This window comes from Triticum urartu, chromosome 1A (assembly GCF_056163025.1).
Source record: "Triticum urartu cultivar PI428250 chromosome 1A, HENAU_Tu73, whole genome shotgun sequence".
NCBI classification, from domain to species: Eukaryota; Viridiplantae; Streptophyta; class Magnoliopsida; order Poales; family Poaceae; genus Triticum; species Triticum urartu.
Window position 1 is genome coordinate 536,436,210 of NC_141873.1, and position 27,644 is coordinate 536,463,853.

The 27,644-nt window shown below is 46.1% G+C and overlaps 1 protein-coding gene across 1 annotated transcript; it reads left to right on the forward strand.

The window, feature by feature from the left end:
* Positions 1–6,116: 6,116 nt before the first annotated feature.
* LOC125526761 (endoglucanase 3) lies at positions 6,117–8,858 on the forward strand. Its single transcript, XM_048691400.2, has 6 exons — positions 6,117–6,664; positions 6,752–6,958; positions 7,092–7,292; positions 7,385–7,477; positions 7,698–8,135; positions 8,253–8,858. Exons 1-6 carry the CDS (start codon positions 6,440–6,442, stop codon positions 8,583–8,585), a joined length of 1,497 nt encoding a protein of 498 aa, XP_048547357.1. The 5' UTR covers positions 6,117–6,439; the 3' UTR covers positions 8,586–8,858.
* Positions 8,859–27,644: the final 18,786 nt, after the last annotated feature.

The window sequence follows — 27,644 nt, forward strand, 5'->3', positions numbered from 1 at the left end:
GCATCATGATCATTCTTAGAACAACAACTCATATAATTCTTAGCCAAAAACCTGAGATCCTGAACAACCATGGCAAAATTGATTAACATGTAAACAATCTGTCAGGAACATTTTATAGCAAAAGTAGGGCAAGATTAGGACGTGCCAGGGCACTCCATAATTGCAAACATGGGCATGGATGGATAGAGCATAACCATATGTCAAAATCATCCTTACTGAAGCAACTCAAATAAAGCATGGATCTCACTGTAGCAACATGGTTACATGGCATTAAAATAACATCAGACATAGACTTAGCCAAAAACCTGAGATCCTGAAATCAACAATATCACGAAGGCTACTTTGCATGCTTGTGCTAGTCACCACAAAGATCACAAAAATACATGGTATACACCCCTGTAAAGATGGAATGGCATAGCCCAAAACACATGTAGAGATCATGTACATATGAAGCACACAACAAATGTAGCAAAAATGACAAATGCTCATACTCTGCTAAGAATCAGCACCTAACAATTTATAGCACTCTTGCATCAACGATTTGGGCATCAAGATGGACTCAAACGAGCATGGCACAATGGAACAAAATAAAGATCACATCATGATGAACATTTTGATATATAGCACGCACCAAACGGAGCAGTACAAATGAAGTTATGGCATGATGAACATGGGCTAAAAATGTTAGGGGGGAAAAGACTTAGTGGAAACAACCTCTCCGAAATCCAGATCTAGGGTTTGGCAAGGAAGCCGAGGCTCGTCGGAGGAGTGGTCGGAGCAGTCCTCACGGTGGCCGGAGCTAGGGTTACCGGATCCGGGGTTGGTCGGGGCGGATCCGTCCGGCACCGGGCGCGGCGGCGAGAGAGAGGAGGCGGCGCGCGGAGAACAGGCGGCGTCGGGATGAGGCAGCGGTAGCCGGCGACGACCGGAACGAGGCATCGATGGGCGGCGGGGTCGCCGGAGCTTGACACGGGGGCGGCGCCCTCCGGCATGGAGGAGCGGTGCGGGAGGCGCGCAGGCCGGGAGGGCCCCCCGCGGGCCTGGCGGGCCGGCGGCGGTGGAGGCTCCGGGGTGCCACGTGGCGGCCTCCAATTGGTGCAGGTGCGGCGGCGATTTTCGTCCGGTGAGATCCGGACGTGTCCGGCGGCAGAGAGGGGCTAGGCTAGGGTTTCATCTGCGCGAAAAATCCGGGAGGGGCACATATTTATAGCTAGGAGGAGGTAGGAGTGTCCAAATGAGGTGTAGTTTTCGACCACGCGATCCTGATCCGACGATGGAGGACATGGGATAGGTTTGGAAGGGTTATTGGGCCGTTTTAGAGGGGTGTTGGGATGCAACACACACGAGGCCTTTACGGTTCCCCGGTTAAACGTTGGAGTATCAAACGGACTCCAAATGGCATGATACTCGACAGGCGATCTACCGGTGGTGTACCAAGGCCACTTGGCAAATCTCGATCCATTCCGAGAAATTTTAACACCCGCTCATGAAAATAGGCAAAAGGGGGCGCCGGAGGACGTAGGAGTGTCGGATTGCAAAACGGACAACGGGGAAAATGCTCGGATGCATGAGACGAACACGTATGCAAATGCGATGCACATGATGACATGATATGAAATGCATGACATGGACAAAATGCAAAACGAAGACAAAACCCAACCATGAAGGAATCTCATAACTTAAAGCCGGAAATCGCAAGAGTCGGAGTACAAATATGGCAAATTACATCCGGGGCGTTACACCAAGCAAATGAAGCTGAGGTGATTGTTAGTGACAAAGTAATTCAAGAGGGTGGTGATGCTCATGGTGATGACGATGAGCAATAGGAAGGTTTTCATGGTAATGATGATGGCAACTTCGATGCCTACATAGCGCAAAAGGACATGGATCGTGAGTTACCTTTTAGGCGTGTATATGGGTATGACTCGGACGACAAAGGTTCGGAGGAAGAATTGGACGAGGATTGGTTCACGAAGGATAAAAACCAATTTTACTTTGAATTGACGGGCTTAGAAAAAATAACTCACTTGTTTCGAGATCTCAGCCTTGCCCATAAAGCCGTAGTTGATGGTGCATGAGAATAATGGTGATTGAGCCAACACCATGCCCGGATCCGCGCCAACCTAGGGAGGAGAACGAGGACGAGCATGCTTATTTGAAGAAAGGAGTGAAGTTCCTAAGTTTGGCTGGGATGAAGGTTTGTTTGTATGACTATGTCATTCAGAACCATAGGCCATATTATATTGAGCACTCCGACAAAAAATTGCGTTACACCGTGAAGTGTGAGCAAGGAGTATGCCATGGGCGGTTCATGCAAGAAATCTTGAAGAAACTAGAGGAAGGGTGTTAAAAAGTTGTGTAGCCACTCATAGGTGCAAAACCGCCATCGAAATCACTTCGTAAGACACACCGTTAGCTCATGTCTGAGTATCTCGGATTAACATTTATGATAGACATAGTCGTTGATTCCATTGTCAAAGTGAAATTTCTCATGCGGATGGTGAAAGGATCGATATGTTGACTAGAGGGGGGGGGTGGATAGGCAACTACCAAATTTTAGCTTTTCTTGTCAAATTAGGTCAAGCAACAAATAGGTTGTCTAAAGTGATGCTAATAACAACACAAGCAAGCAAGCAAATGATACATCACAATACAAGCTTGCACAAAGTAAAGGTAAGAGACAACCACAAGTGGAGCTAGTGAAGACGAGGATGTGTTACCGAAGTTCCTTCTCTTGAGAGGGAAGTGCGTCTCTGTTGGAGCGGTGTGGAGGCACAATGCTTCCTAAGAAGCCACCAGGGCCACCGTATTCTCCTCACGCCCTTGCACAATGCAAGATGTCGCTATTCCACCAGTGGTGCCCTTGAAGGCGGCAACTGAACCTTTACAAACAAGGTTGGGGCAATCTCCACAATTTAATTGAAGGCTCCCAACACCACCACAAAGCTTCATCATAATGGATTGTGGCTCCAAGGTGACCTCTTTCGTCTATGGTGCTCAAATACACAAGAGTAACAAGATCCGCAAGGGATTAGTGGGGGAATCGAATATCTCTTGGTGGAAGTGTAGATCAGGGCCTTCTCAACCAAACCCTAGAAAATGAACAAGATTGGTTGGCTAGGGAGAGAGATCGGGCAAAAATGGAGCTTTGAGCAACAATGGAGTTTGTGGAAGAAATAGGTGAGTCTTCTTGGGGAAGAAGACCCCCTATATATAGTGAGGACAAATCCAACCGTTTTTTGTCCACATCCCGCACACAAGAGGTACTACCGTTATGGGAGTGGTACTACAGCCCGGGCGGTAGTTCCATACCTAAGTGCATGGGCAAAGTGCCCCAAGGCGGTAGGGCCGCCGAAGCGGTACTACCGCTCACCCTAGTGATACTACCGCCCAGGGTGCTTTAGATAGGAACTAGAAGTGGTAGGGGGAGTCGGGCGGTAGTACCGCAGCAGCGGTACTACCGTCGTCCTACTGCCGCCCTACTTCCGTTCAGTGGCAAACTAGTCCAGAAGCCAACGATTAAGCGGTAGTGGCAGCGGTTTGGGCGGTAGTACCGCTTACTAGCGATACTACCGCTCTACAGGCGCTCCACTTCCGCTTATGTTCCTGAGCTATGGCGAGATCAGTGGAGGTGGGGCTGTAGTTGAGTCGGAAGTACCGCAAGCGGTACTACCGCTCTACTTCCAGTCAACTACCGCTGATCGCGAAGAGGCAACAGAACGCAATGAATAAGCGGCAGAGGGCGCGAAACTGGATCAGCGGCAGTACCGCATGAACGGTACTACTACTGCCCAGAGCGGTACTACCGTTGCCTCAAGACTAGTTCCGAGAAGCACAGAGGATGCGGGAATGGAAGTGGGTGCAAATGAAGATGTATACATGATGATTCCACCCAAACCTTTCCGATACGGACCCCCTCTTAATAGTACGATTTTCCTACGCCTCAAGTCCACCAAAAGGAAATGCAGGAAAAATAATTGTCTTCACTCTATATCTTCAAGGGGCTCGAAACGTCTTGTGCCATATGATAGATTATCTGAAATGCTCAATGCACACGATTAGTCCGCAAATGCATTGTCATCAATCACCAAAACCACTAAGGGAGAAATATGCCCTAACAGATGGTGAAAAAACAATTTGGTTACGAAGTCAGGTATGGGAAGACATGGAAGGCCAAGGTAAATGCTATTATGATGTTGTATGGTGATTACGAAGAAGCATACAACCACCTCCTGAGATTGTTGGTAGCGATTGCACATAGGAACCCGGGCAAGCATCATGTGGTCGATGATAATGACGGAGTTTTCCACTGTGCCTTCTGGAGTTATGGGCAATGTGTGGCGGCATTTGAGCATTGTCGCCCGGTCTTGTCTATAGATGGCACCTTCTTGACCGGTAGATACAAGGGCATACTAATGTTAGCAATGACGCACTCCTCCAACGACAATGTGTTGCTAGTGGTATTTGCTCTGGTCCCTTCCGAGCGCCAAGACAACTGGAGTGGTTCATGGGTCATTGATGAGTCCAATTTATGTGATAATTTCACTAAGTATTTTGTGTCTGCATGGTAGGATTTGTGGAATTTTATCGCGTTCGCGCACCTCTTTTTGTTGATAATCTCCCATGTAACGCCTTTTGGACCATTTAGCAAAATATGGAAGAAATCCCTAGAAATGGTAGTGGAATCACCTATTTAAAGTGATAATCATCTACCATAAAAGAATCAAGCAGGAAGGTTAAAGAAGGAATCATCGCCGCGCTTCCAGAGCAAAAGATGGCGTTCCATTCGACCGCGTCCGCTCGCATGGGTGGTCGTATGGAGTGCCAACGCCACCGCCGGATTGACTACTTCCACCCCGTGAAGTCAGATCAGGACTCAGACGCCGAGAGAGACCAGAAACTCGTCCAAAAGGCGGAACCCTAGCCTCCGAAATTCATCCGGTGGAGGGATTGGCAAGGAGAAGAGGGGCATCTTCTTCCTCACGCCCGAGGGGCCTACAACATCATCACCACTGTCATCGTCATCATCATTCTTAACACCGGCATCGTCATCATCATCCACATCCTTACCATTGTAACATAAAGAACCCTAGTGGATCATTTTGTGTGTTATCCGAATCATGCATCCATGTTTGCCATCACCCAATGTTGAATAATGCAACCAAAAGGAGATGTTCTAACCAAAACAAATTGGAGGGAATGGGGGGGAATACCTCAAGGATGTTTGGGGGGCTCAGATCCACAAATTTGAGTGGAGGATGAAGTAGATCAAGGGGCGATTTGGTGTGGAATGACCTCATGCACGCAGCTTTGATTCGTACGGGCTCATACTGGTAGCATAGCAGTGATTATTGTCTAGATAAGAGCAGACTTACTCTTGATGATTTGTTGTACTCCCTTCATTTTTGTATACAAGGCCACCATGAAAAACACATTTTGCATCTATACAAGGCCACCAACATTAATCAAGTCAAATATTAATGATGTTTCCTCGTACTAGTAATCCATGACTTAATTACTAGCATGCATGTAGTGAATGATAATGACACAGTCACCTACTTCCTCTCTCACGGCCACTCGGTCTTCTCTAATGTGCATGCACCCTATTAATTAACCCGGTAAACGAGAAAACAAATTGGCTTATAAACCACACATTAATTTTTATCTTGGTACCTGTAATTTGAGTTTGTGCCTTGTATATAAAAATGGAGGAAGTAATATTTTGGTGAGTGCTATCGATGCAGCGGCTCCCCAAACTAAGCACATGAGCACAATTACCAGCATCGGAATGAAATAACCTTTGAGTGAGGCGGGAAACCAGCTACTCAAAGCGGTGAGTACCAGTGAGCATTTGTGTAATGTACGTACTTGCGCTGCCACAGTGCCATAAGTTGCAACAAGCCATCTTTGGATCATGTCTTCCTGCGCCAAAACGATCTGAAAACGCCAGTAGTGTTTCTTCCGCCATAAGAGCGAAACCAGTACCACCAATGGAAGTAGTGCCATTTGGCCCAGCTCGCACCTGCCATCGCCATGTGAACGAGCCCACATCTCGCAGAGAAAACTGAACTGCTCTAAAAGAAACGATGTCTTCTTGAGTGAGCCCAAAATGATCTTCAAACGCCAGTTTTCCTCACACTAGTAATGGAAGCAGCGCCATTTGTTTGTCAAATCCTCAGCTCCCACTTGGCAGTTGGCACTGCCATGTGAACGAGCTCGCATCTCGCAGGAAAACTGTTCCGTCTCATTCTCGGGGGAGGGAAAGAGAAACCCATGGCCCGTCTTTAAAAGCAGCGCTCCAGTGCCAACTACAATGGCAGAGCGGGCAGAGAGGAGAGGTGGCCGGTAGCCGGTAGCCGGTAGTTAACCAGCACTGGTGCTCTGCTCCGGCTCTTCTCTCCTCCTCCTGCGCACGCAGAGCACGCTTGTTCTCTCGCTCATGGCAGCTATCCTCCGCTGCTGCCTCCTGCTGGCCCTGGTGGCCGGCCTGCTTCTCGGCAATGCCGCCGCCCTGCCGCACCACGGCCCCGCCAAGCACGACTACCGGGACGCGCTCACCAAGTCCATCCTCTTCTTCGAGGGCCAGCGGTCCGGCCGGCTCCCGCCGTCCCAGCGCGTGTCCTGGCGCCGGAGCTCCGGCCTCTCCGACGGCTCCTCCGCCAAGGCGAGCACCTCCGGCCCTTCTTGCTGCATTTCCCCTGCATTGCGTTTCGTTCAATGGCTGACATGTTGTTGGGATGTGTTGTTTCAGGTTGATCTGACCGGAGGGTACTACGACGCCGGCGACAACGTCAAGTTCGGGTTCCCGCTGGCGTTCAGCTCGACGATGCTGGCGTGGAGCGTGCTGGAGTTCGGCGGCATGATGAAGGGCGAGCTCCAGCACGCCCGGGACGCCGTCCGCTGGGGCGCCGACTACCTCCTCAAGGCCACCGCCCACCCCGACACCGTCTACGTCCAGGTCCGTCCCTCATTCCGGCACTGTTCATTGATGCATGGCTGGAGCGGGTGCTCGTCACCGCAAAGTACAAACTCATGTGGACCGGACCACTCCTCAACTCACTGTGAGCGTGACCGACTGTCGCTGATGCCAGGTCGGGGACGCGGGCAAGGACCACGCGTGCTGGGAGCGGCCGGAGGACATGGACACGCCGCGCACCGTGTACAAGGTCGACCCCAGCACCCCCGGCTCCGACGTCGCCGCCGAGACCGCCGCCGCGCTCGCCGCGGCCTCCCTCGTCTTCCGCAAGTCCGACCCGGCCTACTCCAGCCGCCTCGTCGCCAGGGCCAAGAGGGTACGTACTCCGCTGTCCACACACCACATCCACCATTGCCTCTGCTGCATCTTTCTCGCCGTAACGCTAGCTAGCTGCTCTGCTCCGCGTAGGTGTTCGAGTTCGCTGACAAGCACAGGGGCGTGTACAGCGCCAAGCTCTCGTCCTACGTCTGCCCCTACTACTGCTCCTACTCCGGATACCAGGTAGGGTCCCAGCTGCTGCCACCATTATTGTCTTTTTTCTTGCTCTGCGCTGCTTTTCCTCCATTGGCCGGCTCCACAGACCTGTGAGCGAGCGAGCATGGGCGCCAGCGGCGCTCTGCCCTATGCTCGCCGTCGTCTCGTCTGCTTTTCCTCCTCTCGTGTCGTGCCGTTGGTTTGTTTAATGGGAGGGACCGATGCATGAATGACTGGATGGGAACAGGACGAGCTGCTATGGGGCGCCGCATGGCTACACCGGGCCACCAAGAGCCCCGTCTACCTCAGCTACATCAAGGTGAACGGGCAGCTGCTCGGCGCCGACGAGCAGGACAACACCTTCGGGTGGGACAACAAGCACGCCGGCGCCCGGATCCTCCTCTCCAAGTCCTTCCTGGTGCAGAAGCTGGGCGCGCTGCAGGAGTACAAGGCCCACGCCGACAGCTTCATCTGCTCCATGGTGCCCGGCACCCCCACCGACCAGACCACCTACACCCGGGGCGGCCTCCTCTTCAAGCTCAGCGACAGCAACATGCAGTACGTCACCTCCAGCTCCTTCCTCCTGCTCACCTACGCCAAGTACCTCGTCTCCGCCAAGAAGACCGTCTCCTGCGGCGGCGTCGCCGTCACGCCGCAGCGCCTCCGCGCCATCGCCAGGCGCCAGGTCCGTCTCTCTCAGCTTCTTGCATTGCATTGACTCTCCATCAATCCATCATCGTCGTCGTCGTCAACAGAAGAGCAGAGCAGAGCAGATCATGTTGCTTCCTGTATGTGATTGCAGGTTGACTACTTGCTGGGGAGCAACCCGATGGGCATGTCGTACATGGTGGGGTACGGCGCCAAGTACCCGAAGAAGCTCCACCACCGGGCCTCCTCGCTGCCCTCCGTCGCGGCGCACCCGGGCAAGATCGGCTGCTCGCAGGGGTTCACGGGGCTCTACTCCGCGGCCGCCAACCCGAACGTGCACGTCGGCGCCGTCGTGGGCGGGCCCAACCAGAACGACCAGTTCCCCGACCAGCGCAGCGACTACGAGCACTCGGAGCCGGCCACCTACATCAACGCGCCGCTCGTCGGGGCCCTCGCCTACCTCGCCCACTCCTCCGGCCAGCTCTAGCCTAGCCGCATTACCGGTCCCAAGATGAGATTCTTCGTTGCCTTGATTGTTCCGGCGATCTAATTGATCGCTGTGAAGTGATCCGGAGACCCCAGTGCAAGCAAAACAAGGGCACGCGCGCACTAGTGGGTCTTGATTTATCCTTCCTACTACTACTTACATCTTTAGGTGTTGAGTACAAGTGCTAAGTACGTACGCCCAACTGTGGTTCATGTACTGCTGCCGTCGTTGTTGCAACTCGCAACTCGTTGTGAAATCAAGTCTTTGTGTCAAGTGATTCTACTCGATCCTTGCTTTGGGCGGTTGCTGTAATGTGCAGCTCTGTTTCATTTGGTTTGTTGCACTATCAAGCATACACACACTAGAGTAGAGGTTATCATCGTTAAGACCGGTCAATGGCTACAAATCTGGCAGGTTTTAGCTGACTTTGTACTCCTGTAATTAAAAATTGACACTCTTAACAGCGAAGAGTATCATTCACCGAGAAGACGACAACCATACATAGCCAGAGGAGCGGTCAAGATGAACGAGGTGTACAAGCGAATAACTGAAACGCAGCGCTGATCTCTTGGGTGATCCACATGGACATGGCAATGACGACTCGCTGTACCTCCTAGCATAATTGCCCAACTGTAGATGCTCCGCCCTGACTCCATTTTCTTTTATTTTATCTATGTACTAGCGTATAAGTATAACTAAAAGGATTTACTATTTCATAGGAAACTAAGATAAGAAATCCAGCCTACTCCAAATGTGGAGACTAGTCTGGACGTCCAAAACACCACAAATCGAAACCAAACGAGGGAGATTTGAAGGAGTCCAGAAATAAGCCATCTCGGACTCCGTCACCCTCGGCTTACCCAACCTTCTGCTCTCTCACCCAGAAACCCCTCTTCCATTGCCTCCGCCCGCTCTCTGCGACGCATTCAGACTAACCGGTCATCCGCTTGCCATGCATCCACATCGATGCGGCAACCGAGAAGCTTACTTCGGCCACCCGCACTCAACCCGACGCTCTGCATGCCTGGGCTATTTAAAGTCGCCCGACAACTCTCCAAAACCCTACCGCTCACCTTCTCCGTCCGTCCTAGCCGCCGGCTGACGATCCCACCATTGTCCGTCGCCCTCCATTGCAATGATTGGGGCTTCTTGTGGCTGTTGTATTTCCCTATCGTTGCGGCATCGCGTTGAGATCGAGGTCGAGGTCCATGCTGCAAAGGTACAGGCCAACCTCCGAGCTCTCCGAAGTAGAGCTCGAGCGAGTCGGAGATGAAGGAGGAGGAGGACGACCCCATGGCGATGGCGGAGATTGTCATGAAGGAGGCGGAGGACGAGGAGCATGTGCCGCACTGATGCAGGAGCCGCCGACTTCTGTTTTCACCCTGCTGCAGGCGGAGCAACACTACAACCGGGTGCCGGCGGAGGCGGAGCAAGAGAAGAAGGCGTCGCCGGTTTCCGTGTTTCGCCTGCTGTAGCAGAAGCAGCGGAACAACCCGACTCTCCTCGAGGACCACCGACTAGCGTAGGACCAACTCTAGTTTCAGTGATGCGGGCATCCGAAGATGCCGTTGCAGCCCTGGTCACGGCGGATTTGGGCCTCGTCGGTGAGCAGCGGGCAGTGCTCGAATCCTCACACAACGGCCACATCATCTGCCGTGAGAGCTGACAGCTTCGTCTCAACGTGGCGGAGCGCAACCCCCTCTTCAATGTGTTAGAGGCGGCGGCCGACGACACCGAAGTCGACAACTCCACCTCATTTGTGCCGTCCCGCATCAACGACGAGGTCATACCGTCCAATGCGGGGATCGTGCACCTGACCTCCACCGGTGACAAATGACGGCCAGGTAGAATCCTGTCCTTTTGCTATGTACAAAATGTTCTAAAATGTATGAAAATTGTGTCCTCTTTTATTCGGTAGAGTTGGATGACATCCACCCCATCATTGTCACGACACATGACACATCCGAACGCGTCCGCGGACATTTGACGATGTTCGTTTTGGTAATCCGCATTCAAGTTGCTCTAAGATGCATCAATGTAAATCATACTATCTAAACATCGAACATGCACCAGGAGGCGATGTCAGGAAGGGGCCTCAAACAAATGAATTTGCCGCCAGGAAAGAGATCCAATCCAAGATTGGATCAGGCTATAAAAATGCCTGAAACCAGAGATCCATCATCCAGTCCAGCTACACCAGCTGGTATATTCTTTCACAGGACTCCATCCCCAATGATCCAGGAGAGAAAGTACAAGCATCTCACGTGAAGCTGTTCAAAGCAGCCGCCCTTGCCATGTGTTCCTGAATCCAGTGGATATTACAATAACTTCGAAACAGATATGTGAATCTTTTACCCTCGCAGCTGCTATTATATTATCATAAAATGCGCTGCAGTTTAGAAAGTTAACTGGACGCATTTTCGTCAGCTAAATGCGTCCAGTTGTAGGCTCCTCTGCTGAGCAGAGATCACATGATGGGCGCATGCTTTCAATGGCAACGTAACGTGCGCCTGACAAACCTTCTATCCATCACCAAGTAATATATGCTCCAAATCGGAAGTACCACAGTGTTTGTAGGACTGCGCTGGACAGTCAGTCACCGCGGCAATACCGGGAGCAGTAAACTATCACAGAAACCATATTTGCTCTGATCAATCGCTCTCCTCTGAGACCGGCTTCCCGCCATGTTCAATCTTCTCCTAGCCAACGTCGAGTGCCGAAAACAAAGGCCAGGTCAGTTGCGGTTTCTACACTAGCTGTAGCTACCCGGACCAGGCAAGAAGCAGCCCTGATGTGTTTTAACTTTGCCTGATTCTTCTGCTCGTACGTGTGGTACGTATGCAGCAAGCAAGTTGGAGTATATTTGGTTGATTCTTGGGGGCCACGAAGTAAACGGCATAAGGAAATTGGAGGGGCATGTCAGAGGATAAGCACGTACACATGGATGTACTTATGTGTGTTGGGAGAACATGGGATGCCATTGGGTGGAGTGGTCACTCCTGGTCAATTGGTAAATGCATACTTGGTTCACGGTTCTGAAAACATTGGGAGAGAAAAACACATGAATATGATAGAAATGCAGGTGCAAAACGGTAGACGGGAAAGGACCAAAAATAATAATCAAAATTGCAAAAGGAATTGATTCAGTCCGAGACACCGTTGTACTCTAACCCAAATTGTAAAAGGGACCGTGGTTGTCTAATCTCTGTGACCTCTGTACTCTTGCTATTGACCCCATTGAAGGGTTAGAACATACGGAGGATCCGACATGCAACCCCTTCCAAGAAAAGCACAAAAAACTAATAAAAATCTCAAGCTTCCAAGGTGTTATATCGCAAGATTGGGAGGGTTTGGTGCACTCGGGTAGGAAAGCCGCTAAGGAACTCGCAAACTCTCGAATACTAGGTGGGAAACTCGATTGATGTGGATGCATGAGAGAGTTAAGTAGGATATGCGTGCTAGATATAGGTCACACATGACAGTTCACGAATCCCACCGCATAGGTTTATTACATTGGATGAATTAAGTAGTGCCATGGATAGAAAATCCTACCCATTGCCTATAGGATGAATGGGAGGTGAAGCGTACAAATCACACCCCGCACCATAGAATGGGCTAGCCCCGTAACAACACCACAGACATTTCAGCGGTCGTTCTATTGGGTTTTACATAAGTTCTTCTCCCGATTTTAGTGTTTTTTTTCTTTCTTGTCTTTATTCTATTTATTTTGTCCTTCTCTTTTTTCTCTTGTTCCCTTAAAACTTCCAATTTTTTTTTCATTTTTTTTGAACATTTCTAAAAGATCTTGAATATTTTAGAAATGCAGGAACATTTTATAAAATTCATGAACATTTTTAGATGTTCAAATCATTTTTATTATAAGCTTTAACGATATTTTGTATAAAATTGGAGATTATTTTTTGAATATTTTTTATTCCATAGTAATACTTTTCAAATCTCTCAAAATACATGAACCAAACCGGGTCTTTCCACTTTATCTCCTTCGGTCATGCCTGGGGGCACAACACTTGTCACGGTTGATCAACTTATTGACTCAGAAAACTGGACATGAAGGCAAGAGTTGGTCCGACACTTTTTTATCCCACCAGAAGCCGAACCTATCCTAAACATTCCTTTGCGCCATGGTGGTGGTGATGATTTTCTCGCTTGGGCCCATGAAAGAAGTGGTATCTACTCTGTGAAATCCGCGTACCGTGCTCTTGTGACTCGGAAAGAGCGTGTTGCTCTAGAGGAAGGGACGGTGACCAATACCTCACAGACCGATGAACAGATGTGGAAACTACTATGGAAGCTCAAGGTTTTGCCAAAGGTGCGTGTATTCTGGTGGCGGGTTATCCGTGGTATTCTACCCGATGAATGCACCCTTCGGCGCCGTCATATCAAAGTCATCAGTAGATGCAATATTTGTCTTGCGATGGATGAGGTTTGATGCACGCTTTAGTGCACTGCTCTCATGCCAAGATGTTTCGGGATCAAGCGCATTCGATGTTTGGCATCCGAAGACCTCGTTTGCACCCAAATGCATGGTCTCGTGATATTCTATGTGATGGGCATTTCTCTGACAGCGAGAGGGCTGTGATGATCTCGGTCATGTGGTCTATTTAGCATTCAAGAAACAGGGTCACCCATGATGACGAGCAGCTCGATCCTTTTTCTTCTGTCAAGCGCATCAGGGAGGATCTTGCTTTGCTTGATATACCTGAGTCGCATGCGTCCATTCTTCCTGGACATGGCTGGGTACCACCTGATGAAGGAGTGGTGAAGATCAATATGGATGCAGCCTTGGGACTGGACTCTGATAAGGTGGGTGTAGGCGGAGTGGCGCGCTCAAGTACTGCGTTACTTGGGGCTTGGAGTAAGCCTCACCATGGGGTCTCTGATCTGTTCATTGGTGAGACTTTGGCGCTGCGGGATGGAGTCATCTTTGCAAATTTACGCGGCTTCTCATATGTGATCATGGAAACAGATTGCCTGGAGATTGTCAATCTCTGGAAAACTCGTCACTACAGCTTTTCTGTAGTGGCACCAGTACTAGGAGAGATTAGAGAGCTACCTTCAGTTTTTTCTTCCTTTGATATTCAACATGTAAAACGAGCAGCTAATGTACCGGTCCATCTTTGTGCAAAACATGCATGCACTTTGATGGTTACCAAAAGTTGGACGGGCTCAAAACCCTCTTTCCTGCTTATCAGCTTATTAGCTGATGATGCCAGGAGTTCGTTCGTTGAATAAAGCTCTCTGATTGGAATGCAAAAAAAAGAAAAAAAGAGAGGCAATGGTATCCCCAACCCATGAGGGTTCAAGTCCCGGTACTTGCATTATTTCTGATTTTTTTTTCAGGATTTTCAACAATGCGCTTTCAGTGGGAGGAGACGTTCCAGTCAATGACGAGACACCTATGAGTGTTCATAGGGGTAGGATGTGTATGTATGCGTTCATAGGGATGAATGTATACGCGTATGTATGAGCGTTTGTACTGTGTTAAAAAAAGTCTCTCAAAATACCGATAGCCTGTTTTTTTCCTTCAGAGTGGGCACACTGATTTTTTTTCCCGCGTGCGAGGGGAGCGCACAAGAGCGTGCTATGTGGGCTGGCCTAGTGCGTGTTTTACGATTGATTTATCGTACAAAGCGAAGAATTGGAGTATCTGCCGTGGCGAAATCGCCAATTAAGAAGTACTCTCCAAGATGCGACAAATGGCGCATTACATGCACGTCATTTGTCGCAATCTGTGAGTTTTTCTTTTTTTTCATAAATTCGTTTATTTAAAATGTTTTATCTTTTAAATCATACGTCCAAATCTCAAATCGTTTTCATCGATGGATACATCGCGTCGAGATTTTAAAATTAGATTACATGTTGATAGGTTTGACGATTTTTTTTTCACAAAAAAACAGAATGAAAAACCGGACCGGAGCACTTTTTTCCTTTTCGAAAGAGGCATGACCGTGCCTCTCACGGAAGGAAAATAAGAAAACATATTTTTTCCTTTTTGAGAGGCACAACCGTGCTTTTCACGAAAGCAAAATCGTGCCCCTTACGAAAGCAAAATCGTGCCTCTCACGAAAGAAAAAACACATAATTTTCATTCTCGAGAGGCATGACCATGCCTCTCATGAAAGCAAAACCCTGCCTCTCGCAGAAAGGCAAAAAACGAAAAGGCATTTTTTTCGTTTCTGAAAGTGCTAGTGATCGACTAGAGGGGGGTGAATAGACGATTTTTATGAAAGTCTTCAAAACATGGAAGTTTCGAAGACAAACGATAGAAACAAACCTATTGCCATGCAACGGAAGGTAGACTACACTAAGCAAGCCATAGTCAAGTATTCAATGAGATGAAAACATAAAGACTAATAGTAGCTAGGCAGTATAGATCAGGATGGAAGATAGTACGAAGCCAAACAGAACAAGCAGTCACACAGTGAAGATAAATAGATAATGCAAACAGGCAATAACTTCACAAGGACCAATCTGCAAATAAAGAGATGAGAAGAATAGAACCAGTGGCTCGTTGAAGACAATGATTTGTTGGACCAGTTCCAGTTGCTATGACAACTGTACGTCTGGTTAGGGAGGCTGAGATTCAACTCAGAAGACCGCGTCTTCACCTTATTCCCCTTGAGCTAAGGACACCCAGTCCTCGCCCAATCACTCTGGTAAGTCTTCAAGTTAGACTTCCAAACCTTCACAGACTTCGTTCACCGGCGATTCACAATGACTCTTGGATGCTCAGAACGTGACGCCTAACCGGCTGGAGGATTCATAGTCCTCAAGTGCAATAAGTCTTCAGATCACACAGACAGGAAGACTTCCGTGATGCCTAACACTCTTTGGCTCTGAGTGTTTAGGTCTTTTTCCTCGCAAGGAATTCTCTCTCAAAGGCTTCGAGGTGGGTTGCTCTCAAACGACAAAAGCCGTACACTAACTCTGAGCAGCCAACCAATTTATGGTGTAGGGGGTGGGCTATTTATAGCCACTAGGCAACCCGACCTGATTTATCCGAAATGACCCTGGGTCACTAAGGAACTGACACGTGTTCCAACGGTCAGATTTCAAACACTCACGGCAACTTTACTTGGGTTACAAGCAAAGCCGACTTATCCAGCTCTGGATAAGATTCGCTCTCATTGTCTTCGCTCGAAGACATAGGATTTTGGTTAAGCATCACTTCAGTCATTCTGACTGGTTCACTTGAACCCCACTTAACAGTACGGTGGTTCCTATGACTCAACAAAGGGGAAAAAGAACGATGAAACAACTAAGTCTTCGCGCTCCATAGTCTTCACGCGATGTCTTCTCTTGTCATAGTCTTCAATGTGAATGTCTTCACATACCACCTTTGACTTCAATGTCTTCATACATTTTTAGGAGTCATCTTTGGTAGGAAAACCGAATCAATGAGGGACTTCTACCTGTGTTATCCTGCAATTCTCACAAACACATTAGTCCTTCAACCAGGTTTGTCGTCAATACTCCAAAACCAACTAGGGGTGGCACTAGATGCACTTACAATCTCCCCCTTTTTTGTGATTGATGACAAACTGGTTGAAGTTTTCAATGGGGAATAAAATATGTGAAATTGTAAAGGATAGGGTATTGTCTTCATAAGTGGCAAAGGCTCCCCCTGAAGATGTGCATATAAGTAATTTGCTTTTGGAATGCAAATGCACATGACAGGTTGTACTTGTGGAGATCCTCTTCAACTTATGATGACAATTCATCATGCATGATTTGATATAACGAAGATAATGACATGCATAATGAAAAATGGACGTCTGCAAAATGACCTAAGTGCGGAAGTTATGTTCGCACATGCGGAATTTATCATCGCATCACAGAATAGCAAATAAGTAGCAGACGACCATCGAGTTTAAGTGTTACAACTCAAAGAACCAAATGTATCAAAAAGCGAGAGTTGTAAACACTTGGCAAAAAGTAGCAAAAAGTAAAGCAACCACCCATATGGACCCGCTTGAAGACTATCAACTCATATGCTTCTCCCCCTTTTGTCAGTAAGGACCAAAAAGGTTTGAAGACATAGAGCGCCTACTCGTTCCCATGAGGTGCAGGCGAAGCAGCAAGGTCGCCGTTGAGGTTCGGTGGTGCAGAAGAACTTGGTGCAGTGTCGACACGCACTGAAGTTGGAGGAGGTGAAGTGGCATCATCTTGGTCATCGATGACTCTGGTATTCACTGTCGCAGCTGAAGACGAATAGTCAGAGTCTTCAAGTGAGGGACTCCGACGCAAGTGAGCATTCCTTGGAGGAGTTGAGTCAAACTTGAATCTTTCGGTGAAGCCATCGTCTTGCAGATCAGCTTCAACACTAAGTAATGTCAAACTCTTCCAAGACCTCCGACAGGTTTCATGAGTAACAAAGGCATTCTTGGTGGCAAGATTGCGAATGCGATTGACATCCACCAAGAGGCTTTGCATCTGACGCTTAAGCCAGTTGTGATGCTTATCCTGTTTCTGGTGTAGCACGACGAGAAGCTCTCGGTCATTGAGAACACGAGATCACTTCCGAGGCCTTTGGGCAATGGTGCTTTCAGTGGCGTCAGTTTGAGCGCGAGGGGCACGGGTGTTACCAGCCAAGGGATAAACACGAGAGACTGCCTGAACCCCTTCAATGGGCTGGGTGAAGCTTTGACGGTCAGCATTGTGAAGATAAATTGAATCCTTAGCAGGCTCTTGGTAAATAGCTTCAATAGATAGATCAACCTCTGGCAAGAATACAAGATGATTGCACGCAGATGGCTGATAGTTGAAGGCAGAGTGAAGCTTGATAAGACGCATTACCCATGGAGCATAGAACTTCAGACCAAAAATGTCGGAGCCAGATGCAGCCAACTGTCTGATGAAGAAGTCTTGAGCATTGAAGCTGATGCCATTGAAGATATAGAAAACCAAAGTATTCATTGCTCCTTCAAGCTTCGCTGCAGATGAATGTCCTTTGACAGGCCATAGAGTTTTTCTGATGATATCGTAAATGGTGCGAGGAAGATACTCTAGGTCTTCAACAAAGAATTCAGATGGGTAGTTAGCGTCGTGAGGCAAAGGCTTCATCATGCTCAACATTTGGCTCATGTTGGGTTCTGGCTTCTGAAAAATGCTCTCCAAAGCATTCTGGTGTTGTTGACAACCTGGTTCATAGTATTCACCAGGAGTGGGCAGGGCTGTGAGCTCAATGATATCAAGAGCTTTGGCTTCATGATGGACATTGCCTGTCATCCACTCAAGGACTCAAGTCTTTGGATCCCTGTTGTAGCCTCGAATGTGAAGAGTTGCATAGAACTGTAACAGAAGCTCTTCATTCCAGGGTTCCTTGTCTGTGACAAATTGCAGGAGTCCAGCGTCCCTGAAGCAATCCAACGCTTCTTCTAGACAGGGCAGGCCAGCTATAGCTGCAGTGTCGAGATGCACATGAGGAAATATGTGCCCTTGATTGTATAAGACGCATGAATAGTAGCTGTGTTGCTGATAGCTCCAGAACCGATCCGATGAAATGCGAGGTTTGGATTAAGGGTTCTTGGCGCTGTTGAAGAAGGTGTTATGTGCCACGAAGCCATTCACATTGAAGACCCCAGGTGAAGTTGCAGTGACTGGGAATCTTGGAAGTCTTGGCTTGGGCTTCTGGACTTGAGGTCTGTGCTCGACATGATAGTCAAATTGTGGACCCGCAGCAGGTGGAGGAACCAGAATGGGCCAACGGACCATAACAGGTTGACCACGATCAAATGCCAGCTCAATAGTATGAGGTCTTGGAGGGGGTACAGGAGCATTGGCATTTTCGTTGACATGGGCTGCAAGGGGCACAGGAGCTTCAGGAGGAATGATTACATCTGGTGCAGCATTGGCTTCAGGGGCCACATTTGCTTCAGGTGGTTGCACTTCTGGCACCACATTAGCTTCAGGCTCCACATTGGCTTCAGCCATGACAACGTCATCGGCCTCAGTGTTGATGTTGGTGGCTGCCTCAGTATTGGTAACCTCCACTTCAGGAGCTGGAGGGTCGGACACGTTCTCCTCGAGAACAACTTCAGGAATGGTTGGTGGTGTAGCAACTCTTTCTTCATCACGTGGTTGATAACCCACAAGTATAGGGGATCAATTGTAGCCTCTTTCGATAAGTAAGAGTGTCGAACCCAACGAGGAGCTAAAGGCAGAACAAATATTCCCTCAAGTTCTATCGACTACCGATACAACTCTACGCACGCTTGATGTTCGCTTTACCTTGAAAAAGTATGAAACTAGAAGTACTTTGTAGGTGTTGTTGGATAGGTATGCAAGATAATAAAGAGCAAGTAAATAAAAAGTAGGGGCTGTTTAGATAAAGACACAACTAAGTTAGGTTTAGTAGAGAGTTTGTTGTTACGAGAAAGTTATTTGTCCCTAGGCAATCGATAACTAGACCGGCAATCATTATTGCAAGTTTATATGAGGAAGAGGCATAAGCTAACATACTTTCTCTACTTGGATCATATGCACTTATGATTGGAACTCTAGCAAGCATCCACAACTACTAAAGATTCATTAAGGTAAAACCCAACCATAGCATTAAAGCATCAAGTCCCCTTTATCCCATACGCAAACAACCTACTTACTCGGGTCTGTGCTTCTGTCACTCACGCCACCCACCATAAGCAAATCATAAGCATATTGCAAACCCTACAGCGAGAATCCCTCACGCTTGCGCGACACAGAGAGCACCATAGGACAGCACCAATAATAAAACATACAACTCAAACCAATCACGATCATCAAATAGCCATTAGGACAAAACAGATCTACTCAAACATCATAGAATAGCCATACATCATTGGGAAATAATATATAGCGTTGAGCACCATGTTTAAGTAGAGATTACAACGGGTAAGAGAGAGGTTACACCGCTGCATAGAGGGGGGAAGAGTTGGTGATGATGGCGGTGAAGTTGTTGGTGAAGATGACGGTGATGATGATGGCCCCCGACGGCACTCCAGTGCCACCGGAAGCAAGGGGGAGAGGGCCCCCCTTCTTCTTCTTCCTTGACCTCCTCCCTAGATGGGAGGAGGGTTTCCCCTCTGGTACTTGGCTCCCATGGCGTGGGAGGGGCGAGAGCCCCTCCGAGATTGGATCTATCTCTGTGTTTCTCTCTGGTTATGCGTTCTCAGATTCTTCCCTTTCACGGTTTCTTATATTCCTGGAGATCCGTAACTGCGATTGGGCTGAAATTTTGACACGATCTCTATCCGGAAATTAGCTTTCTTGCGGCAAAAGAAGGGCATCAACCGCCTTACGGGGTGGCCACGAGGGTCAGGGGCGCGCCTGCCTCCCCAGGGCGCGCCCCCCTACCTCGTGGGCCCCTCGAGCACCGTCTCGCGTGGATTCTTCTTCCCAAAAATCATATATATTCCAAAAAAAATCTCCGTCAGTTTTTATTCCGTTTGGACTCCATTTGATATGGATATTATATGAAACAAAAAACATGCAACAAACAGGAACTGGCACTGGGCACTGGATCAATATGTTAGTCTCAAAAATAGTATAAAAAGTTGCCAAAAGTATATGAAAGTTGAATAATATTGGCATGGAACAATCAAAAATTATAGATACGACGGAGACGTATCAGCATCCCCAAGCTTAATTTCTGCTCGTCCTTGAGTAGGTAAATGATAAAAAAAAGATAATTTTTGATGTGGAATGCTACCTAGCATAATCTTGATCATATGTCTAATCATGGCATGAATATTAAGATACCAGTGATTGAAAGCAATAGTCTATCGTTTGACATAAAAACAATAATACTTCAAGCCTACTAATAAAGCAATCATGTCTTTTCAAAATAACAAGGCCAAAGGAAGTTATCCCTACAAAATCATATAGTCTGGCTATGCTCCATCTTCACCACACAAAATACTCACATCATGCACAACCCCGATGACAAGCCAAGCAATTGTTTCATACTTTTGACGTTCTCAAACCTTTTCAACTTTCACGCAATACACGAGCGTGAGCCATGGACATAAAACTATAGGTGGAATAAAATATGATGGTGGAGAAGACAAAAAGGAGAAGATAGTCTCACATCAACTAGGTGTATCAACGGGCTATGGAGATGCCCATCAATAGATATCAATGTGAGTGAGTAGGGATTGCCATGCAACGGATGCACTAGAGCTATAAGTGTATGAAAGCTCCAACTGAAACTAAGTGGGTGTGCATCCAACTTGCTTGCTCATGAAGACCTCGGGCATTTGAGGAAGCCCATCATAGGAATATACAAGCCAAGTTCTATAATGAAAATTCCCACTAGTATATGAAAGTGATAACTCAAGAGACTTTCTATATGAAGAACATGGTGCTACTTTGAAGCACAAGTGTGGAAAAGGATAGTAGCACTGCCCCTTCTCTCTTTTTCTCTCATTTTTTGGTTTTTTATATATTTTTTTATTTTTTTGATGGGCTTCTTTGGCCTCTTTTTTTTGGGCTTCTTTGGCCTCTTTTATTTTTTTGTAAAGTCCGGAGTCTCATCCCGACTTATGGGGGAATCATAGTCTCCATCATCCTTTCCTCACTGGGGCAATGCTCTAATAATGATGATCATCACACTTTTATTTACTTACAACTCAATATTACAACTCAATGTCTAGAACAAAGTATGACTCTATATGGATGCCTCCGGCGGTGTACCGGGATGTGCAATGATCTAGCGTAGCAATGACATCAAAAAACGGACAAGCCATGAAAATATCATGCTAGCTATCTTACGATCATGCAAAGCAATATGACAATGAATGCTCAAGTCATGAATATGATGATGATGATGGAAGTTGCATGGCAATATATCTCGGAATGGCTATGGAAATGCCATGATAGGTAGGTATGGTGGCTGTTTTGAGGAAGGTATATGGTGGGTTTAAGGTACCGGCGAAAGTTGCACGGTACTAGAGAGGCTAGCAATGGTGGAAGGGTGAGAGTGCATATAATCCATGGACTCAACATTAGTCATAAAGAACTCACATACTTATTGCAAAAATCTATTAGTCATCGAAACAAAGTACTACGCGCATGCTCCTAGGGGGATAGATTGGTAGGAAAAGACCATCGCTCGTCCCCGACCGCCACTCATAAGGAAGACAATCAATAAATAAATCATGCTCCGACTTCGTTACATAACGGTTCACCATACGTGCATGCTACGGGAATCACAAACCTCAACACAAGTATTTCTACAATCCACAACTACCCACTAGCATGACTCTAATATAACCATCTTTATATCGCAAAACTATTGCAAGGAATCAAACATATCATATTCAGTGATCTACAAGTTTTATGTAGGATTTTATGACTAACCATGTGAATGACCAGTTCCTGTCATCTCTCTAAATAGATATAAGTGAAGCAAGAGAGTTTAATTCTTTCTACAAAAGATATGCCCACACTCTAAAAAATCTAAGTGAAGCAAAAGAGCATTCTACAAATGGCGGTTTTCTATGTAAAGAGAAACAGGCAATCCAAACATCAAATGATATAAGTGAAGCACATGAAGCATTCTATAAAGCCGTACTCAAAAGATATAAGTGAAGTGTAATGAGAATTCTATAAATCAACCAAGGACTATATCATACCAGCATGGTGCATAAAATAAAAATGAAAACTAAATGCAAAAGACGCTCCAAGATTGCACATATCGCATGAACGAAACGAATCCGAAAACATACCGATACTTGTTGAAGAAAGAGGGGATGCCTTACGGGGCATCCCCAAACTTTGATGCTTGAGTCTCCTTGAATATTTACTTGGGGTGCCTCGGGCATCCCCAAGCTTGAGCTCTTGCCTCTCTTCCTTCTTCTCACATCGAGACCTTCTCGATCATCGAACACTTCATCCACACAAAACTTCAACAGAAAACTCGATAAGATCCGTTAGTATAATAAAGCAAATCACTACTCTAAGTACTGTTGCAAACCAATTCATATTTTGTTTTTGCATTGTGTCTACTGTAATATAACTTATTCATGGCTTAATCCACAAATATAATTCGATAGTTTCATCAAAACAAGCAAACTATGCATCAAAAACAGGATCTGTCTAAAACAGAACAGTATGTAATAATCTGAACATTAACCATACTTATGATACTTGAAAAATTCTGCAAAAATTAGGAAAAATAAAAAATTTGTATAGTAAGACATTGCAAAAAGAATCGTAACCATTTGAGTTGTAGCTAAAAAAGTAAAATCGCGCACTACAGCCAAAGTTTCTGTCCTGCACCGTACAAACCATCAAGCAAATGTAAACATCCTAAAGGCAAACCTTGGCACATTATTTTTATAATACAATGGAATTGTACAAGGGGATAATTATTTTTATTTAAAAGTTTCTGTAATCAAGATTCACAAAGTTTCCGTGAGCATGAACAAAGTTCAAGGCTAGCTCCCACTTCAACAATGCTTGTCTTTCTCACTTTCGCTTTCCTTTTTGAAAAAGTTTTGGGTTCCCCTCTTTATTTTTGTTGTTTTTAAACTATATAAAAGCACTCAACAGAAATAAATGACTCTCTAAAACTTCCAGGTTGTCTCCCTGGCAGCGCTTTCTTTAAAGCCATTAAGCTAGGCATATAGTGCTCAAGTAATGGATCCACCCGGATCCCAAGGTATATCAAAGCCAATTTTAATTAAAAATGATTTGTAATTTAGTAGTGAGCACAAAGTAACATATATCATGCAATGACGAAGTCTAACTCTCTTCCTATGCATAGGCATGTCATAAAAGAACAATTCATGCGCACAAAGTAAAGGCCAATGCATAGTATAAACAGTTTCTTGCAATTTTGTTGTATTGGAAACATAAAGAGGCGGGGATGTAGTTCCTCTCTCATAATAATTGCAAGTAGGAGCAGCAAGCACATGCATATATATATATATATATCTATCAAAATCATCATGTGTAGTAGTAAAAGACAACCCATCAATATAATCCTTAATAAGGGCAAACTTCTCCGATATAGTGTAGTCGAGAGAATTCAAAAAGATAATAGGACTATCATGTGTGGGTGCAATAGCAACAATTTCATGTTTAACATAAGGAGCTATAGCAAGTTCATCTCCATAAGCATAATTCATATTGGCATCTTGGCCACAAGCATAGCAAGCATCATCAAAAAGGGATATTTCAAAAGAATCGACGGGATCATAGCAATTGTCATAGCATTCATCCTTCGGTAAGCACGAAGGGAAATTAAACAATGTATGAGTTGAAGAGTTACTCTCATTAGAAGGTGGGCACGGGTGATCAATCCGCTCTTCCTCCTTTTGTTCTTCGCTCTTCTCCTCATCTTTCTCATCCAATGATCTCAAAGTTTCATCAATTTCTTCTTCCATAGACTCCTGCAAAATATTAATCTCTTCTTGGACAGCAGAGAATTTCTCAATAACTGCATTAATATCATAATTGTATTCATAATTCTCAAAGCAATATTTAAGGATAGCTAAATTTTCAGATCTATAAACCGAATCATCAAAATCTTCAAACTCTTTAAACATAGATTCAATTTCATAAGCACCCATAAAAGCACCAGATTCTTCTATTTGTTCCACATCATAGTAATCATATATACCTCTAGCATAAGAAGCTAAGGTTTTATTATCATTAAATTCGCATAAAAAGGGAAGGTGTGGAGCCTTCACCTTAGAGCAACAAGTATAATCATATCTCAAGCATAGTTGCCTAGCATACCAATTCAATATATGAATTTGATCCCATAATAGTTTCCCTTTTTGTGTCAAGCGGTGATCCCTAAAGTATTCACGTTGATCCAACGTTACTCCCATTACATAATTGAATGGGGTTTTCTTAGGATTATTAAAGTAGTACATAATATTTTTCACATAACCAACATCGAGGGTTTTAGGAGGTTCCCCATCTCCATGAGTAGCAAGTACACCTAATTTTTTTGGTATTTCGTGTTCCATATCCATAACTAAAGATAAAGTACAACTAAGAACAACAAATAAAAAATTACTTAGTGATAAAGCAAACAAGCACACACGAGAATATTCACCCCACGCTATTGCTCCCCGGCAACGGCGCCAGAAAAAGGTCTTGATAACCCATAAGTATAGGGGATCAACTGTAGCCTCTTTCGATAAGTAAGAGTGTCGAACCCAACGAGGAGCTAAAGGCAGAACAAATATTCCCTCAAGTTCCATCGACCACCAATACAACTCTACGCACACTTGATGTTCGCTTTACCTAGAACAAGTATGAAACTAGAAGTACTTTGTAGGTGTTGTTGGATAGGTATGCAAGATAATAAAGAGCAAGTAAATAAAAAGTAGGGGATGTTTAGATAAAGACACAACTAAGTTAGGTTTAGTAGAGAGTTTGTTGTTACGAGAAATTTATTTGTCCCTAGGCAATCGATAACTAGACCGGTAATCATTATTGCAATTTTATATGAGGGAGAGGCATAAGCTAACATACTTTCTCTACTTGGATCATATGCACTTATGATTGGAACTCTAGCAAGCATCCGCAACTACTAAATATTCATTAAGGTAAAACCCAACCATAGCATTAAAGCATCAAGTCCCCTTTCTCCCATACACAAACAACCTACTTACTTGGGTCTGTGCTTCTGTCACTCACGCCACCCACCATAAGCAAATCATAAGCATATTGCAAACCCTACAACGGGAATCCCTCACGCTTGCGCGACACAGAGAGAACCATAGGACAACACCAATAATAAAACATACAACTCAAACCAATCACGATCATCAAATAGCCACTAGGACAAAATAGATCTACTCAAACATCATAGGATAGCCATACATCATTGGGAAATAATATATAGCGTTGAGAACCATATTTAAGTAGAGATTACAACGGGTAAGAGAGAGGTTACACCGCTGCATAGAGGGGGGAAGAGTTGGTGATGATGGCGGTGAAGTTGTTGGTGAAGATGACGGTGATGATGATGGCCCCCGGCGGCACTCCGGCGCCACCGGAAGCAAGGGGGAGAGGCCCCCTTCTTATTCTTCTTCCTTGACCTCCTCCCTAGATGGGAGGAGGGTTTCCCCTCTAGTCCTTGGCTCCCATGGCGTGGGAGGGGCGAGAGCCCCTCCGAGATTGGATCTATCTCTCTGTTTCTCTCTGGTTCTGCGTTCTCAGATCCTTCCCTTTCACCATTTCTTATATTCCCGGAGATCCGTAACTCCGATTGGGCTGAAATTTTGACACGATCTCTATCCAGAAATTAGCTTTCTTGCGGTGAAAGAAGGGCATCAACCGCCTTACGGGGTGGCCACGAGGGTCAGGGGCGCGTCTGCATCCCTAGGGCGCGCCCCCTACCTCGTGGGCCCCTCGAGCATCGTCTCGCATGGATTCTTCTTCCCCAAAATCATATATATTCCAAAAAAATCTCCGTCAATTTTTATTCCGTTTGGACTCCGTTTGATATGGATATTCCGCGAAACAAAAAACATGCAACAAACAGGAACTGGCACTGGGCACTGGATCAATATGTTAGTCCCAAAAATACTATAAAAAGTTTCCAAAAGTATATGAAAGTTGAATAATATTGGCATGGAACAATCAAAAATTATAGATACGACAGAGACGTATCAGTGGTTCTTCTTCTTCATCGGCTGATGCAGCCGGAATATCTTCAGCCGTTTTGGCTTCTGAAAGTGCTAGTGATCGACTAGAGGGGGGGTGAATAGGCAATTTTTGTGAAAGTCTTCAAAGCATGGAAGTTTCGAAGACAAACGATAGAAATAAACCTATTACCATGCAGCGGAAGGTAGACTACACTACGCAAGCCATAGTCAAGTATTCAATGAAGTGAAAGCACAACGACTAATAGCAGCTAGGCAGTATAGATCAGGTAGGAAGATAGTGTGAAGCCAATCAGAACAAGCGGTCACTCACTGAAGACAAAAGATAATGCAATCATACAATGACTTCACCAGGGCCAATAGTAAGTAAAGGAATGGGAAGGATGAAACCAGTGACTCGTTGAAGACAATGATTTGTTGGACCAGTTCCAGTTGCTGTGACAACTGTACGTCTGGTTAGGGAGGCTGAGATTCAACTCAGAAGACCATGTCTTCACCTTATTCCCCTTGAGCTAAGGACACCCAGTCCTCGCCCAATCACTCTGGTAAGACTTCCAAACCTTCACAGACTTCGTTCACCGGCGATCCACAATGACTTTTGGATGCTCAGAACGCGACGCCTAACCGGTTAGAGGATTCACAGTCCTCAAGTGTAATAAGTCTTCAGATCACACAGACAGGAAGACTTAAGTGATGCCTAACACTCTTTGGCTCTGGGTGTTTAGGGCTTTATCCTCGCAAGGAATTCTCTCTCAAAGACTTCGAGGTGGGTTGGTCTCAAACGACAAAAGCCGTGCACTAACTCTGAGCAGCCAACCGTTTATGGTTGTAGGGGGTGGGCTATTTATAGCCACTAGGCAACCCGACCTGATTTGTCCGAAATGACCCTGGGTCACTAAGGAACTGACACATGTTCCAACGGTCAGATTTCAAACACACACGGCAACTTTACTTGGGCTACAAGCAAAGTTGACTTATCCAGCTCTGGATAAGATTCGCTCTCATTGTCTTCGCTCGAAGACATAGGATTTTGGTTAAGCATCACTTGAGTCATTCTGACTGGTTCACTTGGACCCCACTTAACAGTACGGTGGTTCCTATGACTCAACAAAGGGGAAAAAGAACGACGAAACACCTAAGTCTTCGTGCTCCATAGTCTTCACGCGATGTCTTCTCTTGTCATAGTCTTCAATGTGAATGTCTTCACATACCACCTTTGACTTCAATGTCTTCATACATTTTTAGGGGTCATCTCTGGTAGGAAAACCGAATCAATGAGGGACTTCTACCTGTGTTATCTTGCAATTCTCACAAACACATTAGTCCCTCAACCAGGTTTGTCGTCAATACTCCAAAACCAACTAGGGGTGGCACTAGATGCACTTACAATCTCCCCCTTTTTGGTGATTGATGACAAAGTGGTTGAAGTTTTCAA